The sequence below is a fragment of the Solanum dulcamara genome, chromosome 1 (assembly GCF_947179165.1).
Source record: "Solanum dulcamara chromosome 1, daSolDulc1.2, whole genome shotgun sequence".
Lineage (NCBI taxonomy): Eukaryota > Viridiplantae > Streptophyta > Magnoliopsida > Solanales > Solanaceae > Solanum > Solanum dulcamara.
In genome coordinates, this window is record NC_077237.1 from 12,283,018 (window position 1) to 12,300,145 (window position 17,128).

Sequence of the window (17,128 nt, forward strand, 5' to 3'; positions counted from 1 at the left end):
TTATTCTGTGTTTGGTTAGAGGTATTAGATCGGAATATATTATTTATCCAACCATTTATATATTAGGGGTCGTTTGGTTGGGAACAAGTTATCCCAGGATTAATTATTCTGGGATAAGGTCGGATAACTTATTCCACCATGTATATGTGATAATTTATTCCATCACTATGATATAGATGGTAGAATAAGTTTTTCCAAATTTGCCAACAAAAAAATACCAAAATTTATCCCTGGACGTTTTTTTATCCCACAACTATTTATATTTATCCTTACACCAAACGACCCCTCAATGATAGGACAAATTATTCCATATACTTGGTGAAATAATTTATCTCAGGATAACTTATCCCGAAATAATTAATCTCAAAATAATTTGTTCCAACCAAAGAACCCCTAAGTTTTTTTATTTTTTAAGACTACAACCCGTGTAGTATTAGTCATTTATTAACTCGAATAACCTTTAAAATTCATGTATTTTTTATTTATCGTATCCACAATATTTCTAACAAAGTAGAAAAATAAATAGCTATGCGGGGTGAGTTTATGCGGAGTTATGCAGGCAGATTAAAATCAAAGAAAAATATCACATGGGGCGGATTAAAATTTTTGTGGATTAAGATAAATCCGCCTCGCCTCCATTCCGCTCCATTGCCATACCTATTTTCAACAAGAGATTTATATTTATTAAATTAAAAGAATTCTTAAATTTATTTTTTTAAATTCCAAAAATGTTACATAATTTTAAAAAATTACCCTCCTCATTATCTTTTACCCCTCTGGACTTGATCCAAATGATAAACACACAAAACCCCCTCTTCTACTCAGTCGTAAAGTAAGTTTGAATTAAAAAAAAATGAACTTTTTTTAATTGGATAGGGTCTGAATGCGATTTAGAGGAGTAAAAAAAAATATATACATTATTTAATATAGTCTATTAAAAAAATGATGAATATACATAATTTGTTAGACGACGATTATTAAATAATAAGCATATGTATAAATGTATATTATTTTTTTAATAAATATATATAACCTCTAACTCATAAAATTGAAGAGGGTATTTGAACCTAAAATCAATAAAAAAAAATTATAGTACTCAACAAAAAAAGAAGGATACTAAACGACAAAAGATACACTCAGCATTTGATCCCTAAGGCTAATACTAAAGGAGACTCTGTTAACCAATCAAATTTCTCCATATTCTCCCCACACCTATCTCTCTTGTGACGTGGCATCTCTTCTACCATATAGTATAATTTCCTTCCCCTTCTTAAATTCATATAAATAACATATAAATAATATTCCAATTTTTCTCCGCCATTAACTTGCCCCTTCCTCCTTCAACCTCCCTAAATTCTCTGAAACTATGGCAACTCAGTTCTAGAATGTTCTATAACTCAGTCCCTATATCTTCTACTTCTTTTACATGCACAAAAATGGCTAGTATTTCTGCTACACTTTCAACTGCAACTTTACCGGAACTCAAATTTCTATCTCCAATTTCGACTTCCAGAAGTTTCCGTTTACCTCTGCGGAGTAGAATTAAGGCGGCGGGGAAGAGAGAAGAGAACGCGGTGTTGGAGGAGAAGGATGCGGAATTGTTGAGGAAAGTGAACGGTATAGGGAATGGGAGTGTGAAGAGAAGTGCTGATTTGAATGGTGTGTTGCTGGTGGATAAGTATAGTAATGGAAGTGTAGGTACGATTGATAGTGAAAATGAGAGTTTGGTGAAGTATGTGAATGGGAATGGGAATGGTGTAGCGGGGAAGAGTGTGGAGGAGGTTGTGGAGGTGAAGGCGGAAGAGGTGGTTGAGAAGAGGAATAAGAAGAGTATTGATGAGATCGGACAAGAGGAGGCTTGGTTTAAGAAGAATAAGCAAGTTAAGGTATATGTGTTAAACTTTTTTTTTTCCATTCATATTTGAATGTCTTGTTTTAGTTGTGTGTTTTTGTTATGTGAGAATAATGTTGACAGCCGCATAGAAATTTGCTACTCTGAATACAAACCACAACATTTGGGGTTAAGGCATCTTACCGTTTGAAAAAAAGAAGAAGAACATTTTGAGGTTGAGGCATAGTTGATTAGTTGTGAATGATCAAGTGGAGGGGTGTTTGTACGCTTATATATCACTAAATGTGGTTATTCTAGAAAATTTCTACTTTTAGAATCTACTGTTTATTTTAAGTGCATTGTTATATTGATTCCAAATTGATTTTCGGGTGGCTGACATTGATGTTCACTACAATCTGAATGAGTTGTTTGTTTAGTGAATCTTTTTTGTTCGAAAGAAGTCAATGACAGTTAGCTAAATCTAGTATTCTATGAAGTCTACTGGACCCTCATTCCCTTCTTTTACACAATGAGGTTCTGTTAAATTGGTGTCATATTTGATGAATACAACAACAACTGCACATCAATCCCAAACTTGTTTTTTTGTTGTTGATAAAAGTCAAGGCTGATGAGCTTTATGTTCTCACTTTGTCTAATCTTCTTAAGACAAGAATAATCAACACATGACCAAAGATGTTTATTACTGGTCTTTTTGATGAAATAATGAAGTTTTCTTATTAGAGGTGCAAGATGAAGACCATCCTGGCCGAACGTGTTTGTGAGTTGACAAGTTATTGGATCGGTTATGTTAAAACTAAGACTAACCAGGTCACTGTATCAACCTCACATCTACTCAATTGCTGTAGTGGGTAATACACCTGAGAACACGATGCATGAGGGAATTCCAAATTGGAACAGAAAGGGCTTGGAGACTCTGGTTTACGCACTGAATGTTAGAATTGTTTGTTGTAGTTGGCAAAGAAACTAAATGATAAAGAAGGATTTCAAATGCTTATATAAAATATTGCAATTTAGCCTCTGTGCTTTAAGGGTTGTCGTGATCTCTGGTTCATTTCTGGATGAAATCCAGATTATTTGACGTTACTGAATGGTTTTGCAGGTCTCTGTACCGCCTGGAGGCCGTTGGAACAGATTCAAAACATATTCAACAATTCAAAGGACTTTGGAGATATGGGGATCTGTTTTCACTTTCTTATTTAAGGCTTGGTTGAATAATCAAAAGTTCTCCTATCGAGGTTGGTCAATGAAATAACCCAATTTTTTAATAAGAATTGAGAAGATATTTGCCTTACTGTGTCGTTCCTAGCAACATGCTGGTATTTTCTTTTTTCAACATGTCACAATGGCTAGAAACAGGGTGATAAAACCCCATAATTTTGTTATATTGATCCCCTCAAAAAAGTCTGCTTTTTGGCACCTGTTCAACTAGAAACATTAAGGAATGAGGCTTAATTCTACTTTAAAAAACAGAAGACTATTCAAAATTCACTTAAACTGATCTACTTGAATAGATTTTTAGCTATTCACTTTTTTTGTTTCTTCACTGAATTTTCCCTACATTGAAGATATTGGGATCCATGAACTGATGGAAAGAAAATATTTAACTCTTCCAAAAGGATAAGCTACTTATGCTGTTCTCGTTGGTTGATGCTATTCCAATGGACATTTCAGGACACCAACTTCCGATCAAGTCCGAACTATCCCTTTCATGTAGTGATATTTCTTCTTTATATTGATGACAATGAACTATGCAATTGTCAAAATGATTACCATGACACCTAAAGAATCTATTTTCCACCATTTCCCCACTTTATTTAGTTTTGACCTATTTTCCCCAGATTTTACAATAATAACCTATCTATAATTGTTGATAGCAGCGACCAATACAGTGGAAACTCCCATCATATGAACGGGTACGGAGGAGGCTAGGTTAGCCAAACGATGGTTAATGCTTATTGCATGTTCAGAAATTCATCAATTGCCACCCCAATCTGTTATGCTCAGTGATAATAGAAAAAAAATACTCCTTACTGTAGCTAATATAAGGAGCTGCTTCATGCAGGTGGAATGACAGAAGCAAAAAAAACTGAGCGGAGAAAGGTCCTCGCTAAGTGGTTAAAAGAAACTATTTTGAGATTGGGTCCTACTTTTATCAAGATTGGCCAGCAATTCTCAACAAGAGTGGATATTCTTGCTCAGGAGTATGTTGATCAGTTGTCTGAGCTTCAGGTTGGTGATGTCCTGCTTAAGTTACCGTATGTTTGATCCTCTATTACCCACATTCACCACAATTTGATACTTTTTCAGTATCCTTTAAGTTTGAAGATTGAGGCATAGTTGTCGTTGTTATTTTAGCTTGAAGACATCTTTTTCTCAGTTTTAGTAGCTGGGGGATCTTGCCTCATCATCTGAAATTGGTATCAAAGCAAACAGTTCGGTCCTATATATAGCTTGCTATGAACTTTTGCCAATCTAACTATTATTTATCTTTCTGTTGTGTAGTATTTTCTTGAGATGATGTATAATATGTCAAGCTGGGAGAGGATACTGAGTCAATTATAAAGATCCTTGGCTCTTGTTAGATTTTAGATTCAGATATCCTGTTTTGTTGATACATTGTAATTATGGTTTTGAGTACAACCCATGTACTGGTTTAATCAATACATACAAACGTTACCTTTCTCAAAAAAAAAATAAAAAATATCTCAAGCTGGGCACTATTCATATCTCTTCTTCCTCTGAGATTTTCCAATATATCGAGTAACAGATACGAGCAATGCATGGAGCTTGCAAGATTATCAGCAACAAAGATTACCTGTGTACAAGAAACCTGACTCACATATACATTGCATTAGTTTACAGAATGCAATGAAGAGGACAACTGAGCATGTTGTTGGAGTAGATGATTCTTACACAATCGATTACTATGTAATACTTGAGATGATATCAACATATAAGTAAATGAATTATGCAGTTGAGATCCATAATCTCTGAGAAGGGATATACTAACTTTGAAGCATTTTATATTCTGAAAGCATACTAAAGTTACTTCTAAAGTTAGCCTATATAACTGGCAACACATGCTATGCAGTAAATTGATTTTCACCTTGGATGAAACATGCCTGGCTGTTTATTTATTCTTTTTGCGGTGTGCTTTCCCTTAGAAATAATTAATTTTACAGGGCATTGTTTATTTACAAAACTAATTTCTCTCTACTTAGGACCAAGTTCCTCCTTTCCCATCCGAAACTGCTGTATCAATAGTTGAAGAAGAACTTGGGGGCTCATTGGATGATATATTTGAAAGATTTGACCGTGAACCAATAGCTGCTGCTAGTCTTGGTAATATTCACTTAATTCTGATTGTGTCACAGAGATGCATCCTTCATTCAGCAAATAAATTCTGCAACTATCAGTGATTGTTCTATGTACTCAACAAGGTTTACCAGAATGACATATAAGAACACACTTATATTATAATGCAGGTCAGGTGCATCGTGCAAGACTGAATGGGCAGGAAGTAGTTGTGAAAGTACAAAGGCCCGGTCTTAAGGATCTTTTTGATATCGATCTTAAAAACCTGAGGGTCAGTTTTAGATAGCTTAAAGTATCTTTACATTTTATCCTTGAGTTCTTTTGTGTAATCATTTGGATATGATATAACGTATAATCAGATCTTCATTGACTGCATAGAGAAATCCCCTTTTCGCTGGTTTTTCTTTTTATATTTTCGTCTCAAGTCATTTATCCATATGCTTGGTGCTATGGCCTAGTTTTCATGATGAAATGACACCCCTCCAGGATATTGTGCACTAAATACTCGCATGAGCAGTGACTTTATAGCACTGACATGATTACTTTGACTTCTAATTTTCAATAGACAGGTTGTTCATTATCATATATATCTTTTTCATGTGACATATTTCTTGCAGGTGATAGCTGAATATCTACAGAAAATAGATCCTAAATCTGATGGTGCAAAAAGAGATTGGGTTGCAATCTATGATGAATGTGCAACTGTCTTGTATCAGGTATTTTGTTAGTAAATCATTTTATTTTAATATTGCTAAGTTAGCATCATCATTTCATCAATTTTTTAGTAATAGGACTTCGGGATTCTTTCCTCTGTCTGGCTTATCTTTTCTTTCTTTTTGCATCAAGTTTATTGTTGGTTTACTTTTCCCTATTGAGGTGGATTTGGTGTCTAATTGCCTTTCCCAGTTTGTTTGTACAAGTTTCATTCCAAAGACATATATCTAGCGGTGAGGTCTGAAAAATATAGCTTTTTGTGGAAGAAACTTTTCTGGTTGACAGACAAGCATAGAAACATGAGCTTGTGATATAGCTACACCTAATTCCAGACCGGTTAATGCAAGAACTATAAATAAAGGACCACGATTAAGAGTTTTAATTAATTATTAATCAGCATCATCAGTGTTCAAGGAATTCAAATTTGTTGGTCTTTAACAAGAACAGTATTGGAATGTTAAGAAAATTTAATGAAATGTCATGTGAGAAGGAGAAGAGATTCATTCATTCATAAGTTCACATGGTAATTGGTATTATGGTTTGATATGGAATTAGAATACACTATCTTATCTCGTTAGTAGGTTCTCGTTGCAGTTAAATAGAAAATACAGTTACTAGTTTCAAAAAATTAATAATAGAATACTTCCATTCACAGTGGCGGATCCATAATTTTCACTAAGGAGGTTCAAAAAATAAAAATGTAGTGCATGGAGTTTGAACTCGGAACTTCAAGGTGAATTTTGAACCCCCTAAAGAGGATTCAAAATCTATATGTATACATAAAAAATAAAAAATTTACCTTATATATAGTGTGCTTTTTGCTGAGGGGATTTGGGTGAACACCCTAGCAACCCCCTAGATCCGTCCCTGCCCATTTACCAAAGAGTTCAGGAATTAGAGCTTGTTTGGATTGACTTATTTTAAGTGCTTTTAAGTCAAAACAGCTTTTAAGCACTTTTGTAGTGTTTGGATAAAATAAAAAAGTGTTTTTAAACACTTGTTTATAAACCAAAAAAGCCAAAAACAAGCAAAAGTCATAAGTTAGAATTCTAAATCATGGCTTTTGACTTATGAGCCAAAAGCTATAAGCCAATCCAAACAGGCTCTTAAACAATGACAACTGGTCACCTGGGAGCTGTCTTTTTGATGGTTTTGTATTAACTGGCAATCATAAATTGAAGTAGTTTATAAGTTACTCTAGTGATTGACTTACCTGCATTCTGGTGCTATTATTTTATTTTGTATCTAACTCAATAGTCGAATGCTGCTGAATCTTTTCAGGATCAGCGTGTTGCTATCCTCCTTGACTTGCATCTTTCAAGCTGTAAGTTTGTCTAATAAGAGATGTTATTTTATGAGTTTTGCAGGAGATTGATTATACTAAGGAGGCTGCCAATGCGGAACTGTTTGCAAGTAACTTCAAAAACATGGATTATGTGAAAGTCCCATCGATATACTGGGAATATACCACACCACAGGTTCAAAATAGTCAGTGATAATGAGGGTTTAACTGATTAGCGTTGAATTCTCTCCACAACTCATTTTACTTGAATGATACTTTTCACTCCTTTCAGGTTTTGACAATGGAGTATGTCCCAGGCATTAAAATAAACAGGATAGAAGCCTTAGATCAATTGGGCGTTGATAGGAAAAGGTGAGGTGAAAGTTATGCTATTCAATTTGTTGAAATATGTAATTTACCTATATCCTTCATCTTCATTCATGTACTGGTGTTGTAATCATGTCTGAGAGACATGTTGCTTCACAAGGATCCTTAATAAGTACACAGCCGGCCTGCTAAAATTGGATGTGTTCTGTCAATTCATTCTCGTCTGATAGTAACACAGGTATTGAGTAATAATAACAGGACTGAAAATGATATGCCTTTGGACTTCTCTTAATTTTTGATCAGGTTAGGGAGGTATGCGGTTGAATCCTATCTGGAGCAGATTCTGTCTCATGGTTTCTTCCATGCTGATCCAGTAAGATTTCTTGCTGACATTCACAGTTATTCTCCTCTACTTTGATTCACAGTGCACTTGGTAACCAAATAACATCATATAATAGATCTGTTAGTTTGAGCTTTAACATACAATAAACAGGTATAAGAATTTTCCCACTTCCTTTGTTTTCCTTTTTTGCATCCTCATAGTTTACCCAGCTGCATCACCATGTTTGCTTTCCTTCTAACCATTCACTCTCCCAGGCGATATATACTGCAAACAGAATCTTGCGTTGATTGTTCAAGGAAAATTATTTTGTTATATCTTGGTAATCACACCTCATTCACTTGGATAGGACTAAGCAACTAATTCAGAGCGATACATTTGGAGAGCTTCACCTTCCATACCAACCAATTCTAAACTGTTGATGTCTTTTACTCTTCTCTAAGTTGAACATTGTTTTCATCTTACTACTTAGCTTTAGCCTTATTCATATCTGTGAAGTGTGGAAGTGATGGTTTTCCAAAGAAAGTTGGCGTTGATTTAATTTCTTTCAGCATCCTGGAAATATAGCTGTGGATGATGTTAATGGTGGAAGGTTGATCTTTTATGATTTTGGAATGATGGGAAGGTAAGTTGAACATTTCCATCTAAGTAATACAAATGACTCTGAAGTTCTCCAACCTAAAACTTGTCAGTTCTCACTTACTCTATCATATTGCAGCATAAGTCCTAATATCAGAGAAGGCTTGCTGGAAACATTCTATGGAGTTTATGAGAAAGATCCAGATAAGGTGATCAAACTTGAAGTTCCTAGGCTCGCTGTTTCCTTTTTTTTTTTGGTTGGTTCTGTCACTGTTCTACTTAACTACAAAAATACTTGGCTAAAGTTCTCATTGAAATGTAGGTCCTGCAAGCAAGTATTCAAATGGGTATTCTGGTGCCTACGGGCGACATGACTGCTGTCAGACGAACTGCACAATTTTTCCTTAATAGGTACTCGCCCACATCATATCTTTCAATTTTATTTTGTTTTAAGTGAAATTGAATGTTGAGACTTGAGATTGCCAAAATTAAGCCCATTGTTGACATTACTAAATTTCTAATCACCTGAGATTGTGGGCTGATGTTCATTTTGTGGTTTGGTATATTTTTCGGTCAAGGTTGTGCTCTCATATATAGAGCAAGCATTTCTTCCTACAAAGTCCAACCGGTATTTATACAAATAGAAATCCCTCATATGCTCCAACAAAGTGCAAAAAGAAGCCAAATTGAATGAAAAGGCTTTCCCGATCTTTCAAAAGCCCTTTGGTTTTCCTTGCCCCATATAGTCCATATCGTGGCTTGTGGTGGTATATTCTATATTCATCTTCTCTAATCCCTTCTGCCTCTCAATTTGTTTCATCTTGAGAAGCTCTTTAACAGTTGTGGGCATTGCTTACCTACCTTTGAACAACCTGTCTGAAGCGATTCCCCTACCTCATATCATTTTGCAGCGGCAGGTGGCTAACATCCACTCCTGCTCCTTTAAACAAGATACACCAGCTAATATGAATCTCTCTTTTCCGCATGTTTATTGACTTCTTTGGAGTTGGCTATTCACGGGATTTACAACATTGGACAAAACTTGACATGTAGTAAATGCTTTCCCTTTGTTTTCCCATTGCTTCTATTATCTATTTGGTTTCCTTTCAATCAGTTTAAGTGTATCAAATTTCAGGTCCTTTACTGCAAAAAAAGAGAGTCAATTTGACTCTCATTTCATGGTTAACTGTGACCAGAACCTAAGCTGCATTGACTCTGAGCTATTTTAAAAAGACGTTTTGATTCACAAGGTGCTTTGTATTGTGCATCATCATTTGCATTGTTAATGGACAAGAACTCCTCCAATAAGTGTTTAAATTGATTGAAGCTTGACAGTTGAGATTTTGCAGCTTTGAAGAGCGCCTTGCAGCACAAAGAAAGGAAAGAGAAATGGCACAAGCAGAACTTGGGTTCAAAAAGCCGTTGACCAAGGAGGAACAAAGAGAGAAGAAGAGGCAACGCTTGGCTGCAATTGGTAATTCACTTGTCTTATCTTCTTTTTCCAGTCTAGGTCAGCCGCCCCCCCCCCCCCCTCCCCCCCCCCCCCCCCCCCTTTTTTTTTTTTGCATAAGGGGTAAAAAGCAAACCGTAAAGGAAAAATAAAAAAGACTAGTTAATTGTTCACTTTGTTCGTAGGCTCACACTCAGATTTTCTTCTCACTAACAGGTGAAGATCTACTAGCCATTGCAGCAGATCAGCCATTCCGATTTCCTGCCACATTCACTTTTGTGGTTAGAGCATTTTCAGGTACTTTAGTGCCAGCTTATGCAATTGCATTCAATTGTGCTGCTCACTTTGGCGTTCAACTTCTTATAGTGGAAACTATTATTATTGTTATCAGTTTTGGATGGCATTGGAAAGGGTCTTGATCCACGATTTGATATCACTGAGATAGCCAAACCGTGAGTGCACCACGATCTTTAATTTCTCCCCTTTTCTGTACATAAACTTTTATGCTGCTCTATAGCTATGCCCCCTTTTTTGACATAACTTTTATGCTGCTCTATAGCTATGCCCTAGAGTTGCTTAGGTTTCGTGAAGCTGGTATTGAAGTTCTGGTAAAGGTAAACCTTGTAAAAGTTCGAAAGTATATGCATACGCAGGTTTTGTTTTTCATATGTGCTTAAGTTTTAACAATTAATCTTTCTGACTTCCAGGACTTCAGGAAGAGATGGGACAGACAGTCTCAGGCATTCTACAACTTGTTCAGGCAGGCTGATAGAGTTGAGAAACTTGCTGCAATTATCCAGCGACTGGTAGATAGCATGCCATATCATAGCTTTAAATTAAAATTTGCTACAGATCCATAATTTTTCAGTCTTATGCTTTATCCATTTGTATCTATTCTGATTTGCTCTCAGGAGCAAGGCGACCTTAAGCTTCGGGTCAGAGCTTTAGAATCTGAAAGGGCTTTCCAACGTGTTTCTGCTGTTCAGAAGACAATTGGAAGTGTAAGTTGTCATACATTCTGGTACTGTTTACAAATTTATTTTCATGTGAAATTTGATGTACTTTTTTAATGAAGAAAGATACAACATGATTGTTGTGTCATTCTTCTATATCAAGAAAAAGTTATGCTGTGAGGTGGAGCTTTCTCTGAGTTTTGACTATGGGCCCCTGTTAGACCCTCTGTTTTGGGCCCTTTGCTGGTGGGTGGTGGGTGGGGTTGGGGATTGGGGTGACGAAACAGGATTCACTTATAGTGGAGATAATATCTATAGACTATACTTACATAAGCTTGCTGCTCTTTTTGCCTGCTCATTGTTTCACTTCTTAAGGTCTTCATCTCATCTGTTTGGTAACTCATCTGAACAGGCAGTAGCCGCTGGAAGCTTGGTTAACCTAGCTACAATTTTGTATCTCAACTCCGTCCGTGTAAGTATTGCATCTTCACTTGTATATTTTAAGTTATCTTTGGGTACTAATGTTTAACTTGCACGCTTCTTCATTTTACAGATCCCCTCCGTTATAGCGTACACTGCCTGTGCATTCTTTGGCTTCCAAGTCCTGTTTGGCCTTCTGAAGGTTAAAAAATTAGATGAACGAGAAAGATTGATTACTGGAACAGCTTGAACAAATGGTGAGCAACTCTTCTCTGATTTAGAACTGACAGAGGCAAAAATCTCTAAATTTTATCAGTCTTTCAAAGTTTGATAGGTAAATATTAGAGGTGTGGTTCCAATTTTCAGATGTGCTTTAGGTTATAAGTCAAATTGTGGTCATCTCAAAAAATATAATAAAAAAGAATAGAGGTAGAAACGCCATCTAGAAACTTTTCATGTACAGTAAGCCATTAAAGTTGAGTGTTTAATGGCTTAATGTACATGAAATTTTCTACCTCTATATCACATGCAAAAAAATGAAAATGGGGACGTTCCAGGTAATTTACATTTTTGTACTAGAGTTGATATTGGTTACTAATAATATCAAGGAAAATTAGAGTTAAACTTCAGAGGCTTCACACAATGGGAGAGTCAGTGAGTCATTTTGGTATAGGGGGACATGCATCCATGTCAAAGTTTGATAGATGACCTGCCCCTCCAGGTGGAAAAAAAAGTTGACTTGTGAAGGAAGAAACAAATTACTGGAGATTTCAAAGTTGAACAAAAGATTCTTTATAATGGATTTTCATCTAAACATGTGTATAGTTTTCATTAAACCTAAAAAGGCTTCTATTATATATCGCTTTTGGGTTAAGAACATGTACAGTTGTGCAAACAAAAGTATGTTTCAAATATCAAAATTCCCAGAAAGAGAATTTCATAACTGGAAAGTTTGAGTAAGAAAGATTCTCGGAAAACCCTTCATAAAAAAAAAAAGTCTCGAAAATCCTCAAGTCCACTATGAAGGATAACTGGATAAACATGACTCTTAAGAGATGTAACAAAGAGTTTGTACTCTTTGAAGGATTACTGGATAAACATGACTCTTAAGAGATGTAACAAAGAGTTTGTACTCTTGGAATCCCAAGGTGATGGTGTTCGGCCTTTGACTGAAAGGAGCTAGGCTTGTTAAGTACTGTTGGTATGACATACTACAAGGTCTCTAGATAAAAACTCCAAGTTAAGGCTTCCTTTTGGATCGAGCTTTCCACAAGAAGTTTAATCTACCAATAAGAGGAAAAGTTGTACCAATATTGGCTAAAAACGTGGAATCTTTCCTCTGGTTGATCATGAATAACTTCTGAACAACTGTAATATTGAACCATGGATTCATGGATCTATATTGGCCCATATCATGGAGATGGCCTAACTTATGGGAAAATGGCTTCCAAATCTAAGCAGAGAATTATTGTTTAAAAAGAAGAAGCTAGACAAAACGTATATAAAATCTTCCTAAAAAAAACCCATATAAATTGTTCTAGAACAATGAGGCTTCTGAAGGACCATTATAAAGAACTATGGAAAATTCAATATCATTAAAATAAGAAAGAAGGGAAATATTTGAATTAATTACATGATTCTCAGACTCCTCTAGGATAAAACGCACAAGAGGGACTGATTAGGTATTTTGTGTGCTCCAAAAATTTCTGCAGATATTAAGTAGAGTACTAAACATTATATCAGACTAATAGTGAAGTTCTTTTTGAAGATTCTTTTTCTATGGGAATTCTTGATTTTGAATAATGGAACTATTTTGTAGAGTTGTGTACAAAAATTAATTCTCTACGAATAGACAAGTGAACAAATTAAGAATGTTTAAATAAAGCTGTTAAAGATATAAGTAACTATACAATTAACTGAATAAACGTGTGATCTCTAACAACTTAAGCTTTAGATGAGATGGTCACATGCTTTAGATGTCCAGTCCTGGGCGTGTGGGGTGTTAAGAGCCCCACATCAGCTGTGGATGGGGTGTTTGGTCTACTTATATGGTCTTGTTCGATCCTCACCTTATGAGTTAGCTTTTGAGGTTGAGTTAGACCCAAGGTCTATTTCTTATCAAAAGCAAATTGATAATGCAAACTCAAATTATACTGGTTCAGCTATGCGTACGTTCAATTCCCTTGTTCAGGGGTTCCACTGGATCAACTTATTTTTCTCTTAACACAAACCGATGAGTGGTTTTGCATTGCACGTGCACATGAATGTTTGGCGTTGTCCTTCTATCATAACGAAAGAGTTACATGTAGTGGTTTCAACTTTGCTAACCACCAACAAAGGCTGTCTAGATTCTCTCATTTAGAAAGCTAGGTCTTTCTCTAGACAGTGGAAATGAAGATGAATTTCACCCTTTTTGGTGTCGGGCCTCTTTTCAGTACAATGATGAACTCTCCTATAGAATAGATTGTAAACTATAAGTACAAATTTCCAAGTACAAGAAGCTGTGCTGCTTTACTCTTTTTTTTTTTTTTTGAAATTGGTAAATTTGTATTCATCAGCATTCAGGGCTATGCTGGCCACCTCCAAAAATTTACAAAAGAGTCATGGATATTTACAAGGATCCTATAAAATCCACTAATTGGATTTCTTCTTCTATATTCTGTTCTTTACACCAAAAACCTAACATAGTAATAACTTTCCACTTAATCTTTTGTACAGAGCTTTCTTTCCCTTGAAGGATCCTCTGATTTCTCTCCTTCCATATAATCCACCATATGCCGGCTGGAACTGTTCTCCACCACCTCTTTTGACTCTTACTGCCTCCTCTCTTCATCAGCAGCTAAGGAGGTCTGCTGTGTGCTCTGGCATGCTCCAGTTCAGATTAGCTATGCTGAAGAAGAGTTCCCACACTTGTGCAGTTACTTTACAGTGAAGAAAGAGGTGCTTGTTTGTCTCAAATTCCTCTTTGCAAAGTGTACATCTAGAGGCTATATTAATTCCCCTTTTCTGTATAGCCTAATGTGTCAAGCAGGCTCTCATAGCCACTAACCAAGTAAAGCACTTCACCTTTGGTGGAGCCACACTCTTCCAAATGGTATTCCAAGGACCTGCTGATCTAGCTGAAGTTTCTGCTAATCCCCATTTGTAAACTTCTTTTACAGAGAACAAGCCATCCATGTAGTGCCCCCAAATCAATTTGTCTTCTTCCATGTTGGTACCAAGAAGCTGTGCTGCTTTGCTCTCCTTTTTTTTTTTTTTTTTTTGAAATTGGTAAATTTGTATTCATCTTTTCTTTTTGAGTGCTTGTATGTTTTCTTGTCCTCAAATTTTTGGTCAATTTTTACTAGATGTCCAGACTTTAGGAATTCTTTGTAGCCGTAGGAGATTAAGTCTTCAAATTTCATGAACTTCAGCCATTGACTTGTTCAATCTTCAGTTACCTCAATTTTTTCCATATCCAATTCTCCTAGCTGCTGAAACTTTTCATTCTTCAATTATTACATAACTCGTGCTTGTGCATCTGTGGGTATTTTAAAGGATAGCTTCTCCACAAGTTCATTCTTTGAATTTGGTTCCTCCTTGCTTCAAGATCTTTTCCTTAATCCGGTACTTCTTTCCTCATCTAGATCCTCATCAATTTCATTATTATACTAAGTACCCAAATCTGTCGCTTTCATTAGCAGTCTGGATCTTCCTTTAATTGCTTAATTTTTCAATCAGCATCCTTTGATGAATCAATCCTGCAAAACAAGAATAGCCGCAGTTCACGATTGATTTATTTGATTAAAACTCCAAATACCACAATAACAACAATGCCTCAGTCCCAAACAAGTTGGGATGTTTATATGAATCTTCACTGACTACGCTACCCCATTTAAACTCATCTCCTGCCAATATTAAATTTCCAAATAATTTTGTTTTAGATCATAATATAGAGATGTGAAATCCTTGGACCAACACTTCATAGATTTTTCCTAGTGCATAATATGGATGAATCTAATGATTGTCAGACTCTTTCTTGATAGAAGGAGTTTCATCCTTTTCAGTATGCCTTCCATAAGTTTTTATAGTAGCACATGATTGATTTCTCTTTTGCATTTTCAAATTTTTCCGTTTTGGTAGAACATTATCTGTTTAGCACCATGCCTTGCTCCTTTCTTTTGTTCTCAATCCTTGGTTATTGGATGTTTCAGCTTGTATATTGCTATATTTACTAGGACCAAGTCGGGTCAGTACATATAACAGGATTAGCAAAAAATAGAAGAGCATCTGAGGTTGTCAAGGGAGTAGGGACCGATAAAATTTATTTTCAGTGTGAATTTGTTAAGTTGGTTTTGTTGTTTCCATATTAATATTTGGTATATATGATCTCACCTCACAAACTTTTTGTGGATTTCTTGGCCTAAGAGGGTTGAGGTTGGAATAAATAATAGGTAGTCCTGTGAACAGGTCATTCTGTGATCATCGCCGCAGTTTTAAGCGAAACAGCAACAGGAAATACACATTAAAAGACATCTTTGCTCTACATGTAAACTACAAATATTGTTTTTATGCTTACTCAAACTTGATTAAATTGGAATCATTTAATCTTACAGTTGGCCATTGTACAACACAGGCGCACTGTGAGATCATATATGGGAACTGCTATTCCAAGGTGTAACCCCGGAAAAACAGAAATAATGTGGAGAGGACTTAACGGATCGTTGAGTATTCATAGCACGCCCATGGCCAAGAGTTGCCAGTTGTCATTCAGCTTTAAGATGCATCATGTGGTTAGGCTTCCAATATGTGGAGGTTAACTTCTAATTATGTTGGCGTAACAGATTGTTGTATTTGCCCTTCTCCACTATAGAGCACTCATGTGAAGTAGTCCAAATAAGAAATCTTTCATGTAGTATGACACCCATTTTGACCTTCTATAGCCTTAGTGTATAGGTATACAAAATCTAGGAGATAAATGTAACTAATGTAGCTTTATCTACCTTCAACCTTATTCGTGGAGTTCAATTCTCTGGAATTTGTGTATAATACAATGTGAACTTATATTTTATTGTAAAAGCAGTGGCATACAAGTATATGCCAGGGATCAAATATGTCATTGAGCTAACCCTACTTTGTATTAGTCCCTTGTATGTGTATTAGTATATCATTTGTACTATTTAGTTTCAATCGAAAGAATATCTTTTTCTTTTTATGTTGGATGACTTGTTGGACTATGTATAATTTCAACTTATTTAAAAATAGTCATACTGAACTTGAATCTACAGGGAGATACATGTCTTATGCACTTTGTTGCAGTGTTTTATTATTATAAGCTGAGAATTTTCCTGCGTTGCTTCATTTTAATCTTCTGAAGTATCTTGTGTCATGTGTCTCTAGAATCCATTTCTTTCTTGTTTCCATTTTCACCCACCAACATGGTGGATCCTCTAAACTTTTGTCCTTTGAACCCACTTATATGGTATTATTTATCATTATGGGACAAAACATACCTTGGATGAAGTGCTTGAGCTGTACCATGTGCTAGATAACATAAAAAACAAAACATCTATACTTTAAAGTTTGCACATCTGAAAAGTGAGAAGACATTTGTGCATTGGCTCGTTTGCATACCCGTGTATAGTTTGTTCTGTTGGAAATTTGATTTACGTTATATTAATTGGTTGTAGCTTGAAAAAGGATAAAGCATTGGCATAATTTGTGGATAAAGTAGAAGGTCCGATCAATACCTTTTTATTATATGTGTGCATAAGCATGACTCGATAACTATGTGACGTATTTTGTACCAGATTTCAAATCAGATGATGTACCACTTCTTCAATTTTTTCCCTCAGTCTCTCCCACTCTCTTTCTGCTCTCTCCCCCATCGTTCTCCCTCTAAGCACGGATACACTGA

At 35.7% G+C, this 17,128-nt stretch overlaps 1 protein-coding gene across 2 annotated transcripts; it reads left to right on the top strand.

Annotated features, from left to right (window-relative positions):
* Positions 1-1,300: 1,300 nt before the first annotated feature.
* LOC129902201 (protein ACTIVITY OF BC1 COMPLEX KINASE 8, chloroplastic) lies at positions 1,301-16,426 on the top strand. 2 transcript variants are annotated; one of them, XM_055977304.1, is made up of 21 exons: positions 1,301-1,886; positions 2,952-3,087; positions 3,915-4,081; positions 5,074-5,194; positions 5,338-5,438; positions 5,785-5,883; positions 7,249-7,359; positions 7,456-7,535; positions 7,794-7,863; positions 8,382-8,455; positions 8,549-8,618; positions 8,732-8,820; positions 9,759-9,883; positions 10,076-10,156; positions 10,251-10,311; positions 10,419-10,473; positions 10,567-10,665; positions 10,771-10,860; positions 11,225-11,284; positions 11,366-11,489; positions 15,828-16,426. In XM_055977304.1, exons 1-20 carry the CDS (start codon positions 1,386-1,388, stop codon positions 11,480-11,482), a joined length of 2,307 nt encoding a protein of 768 aa, XP_055833279.1. In that variant the 5' UTR covers positions 1,301-1,385; the 3' UTR covers positions 11,483-11,489; positions 15,828-16,426. The 2 variants fall into 2 exon arrangements, with proteins under 2 accessions (XP_055833279.1, XP_055833270.1); XM_055977295.1 differs by having other exon boundaries at positions 15,848-16,426.
* Positions 16,427-17,128: the final 702 nt, after the last annotated feature.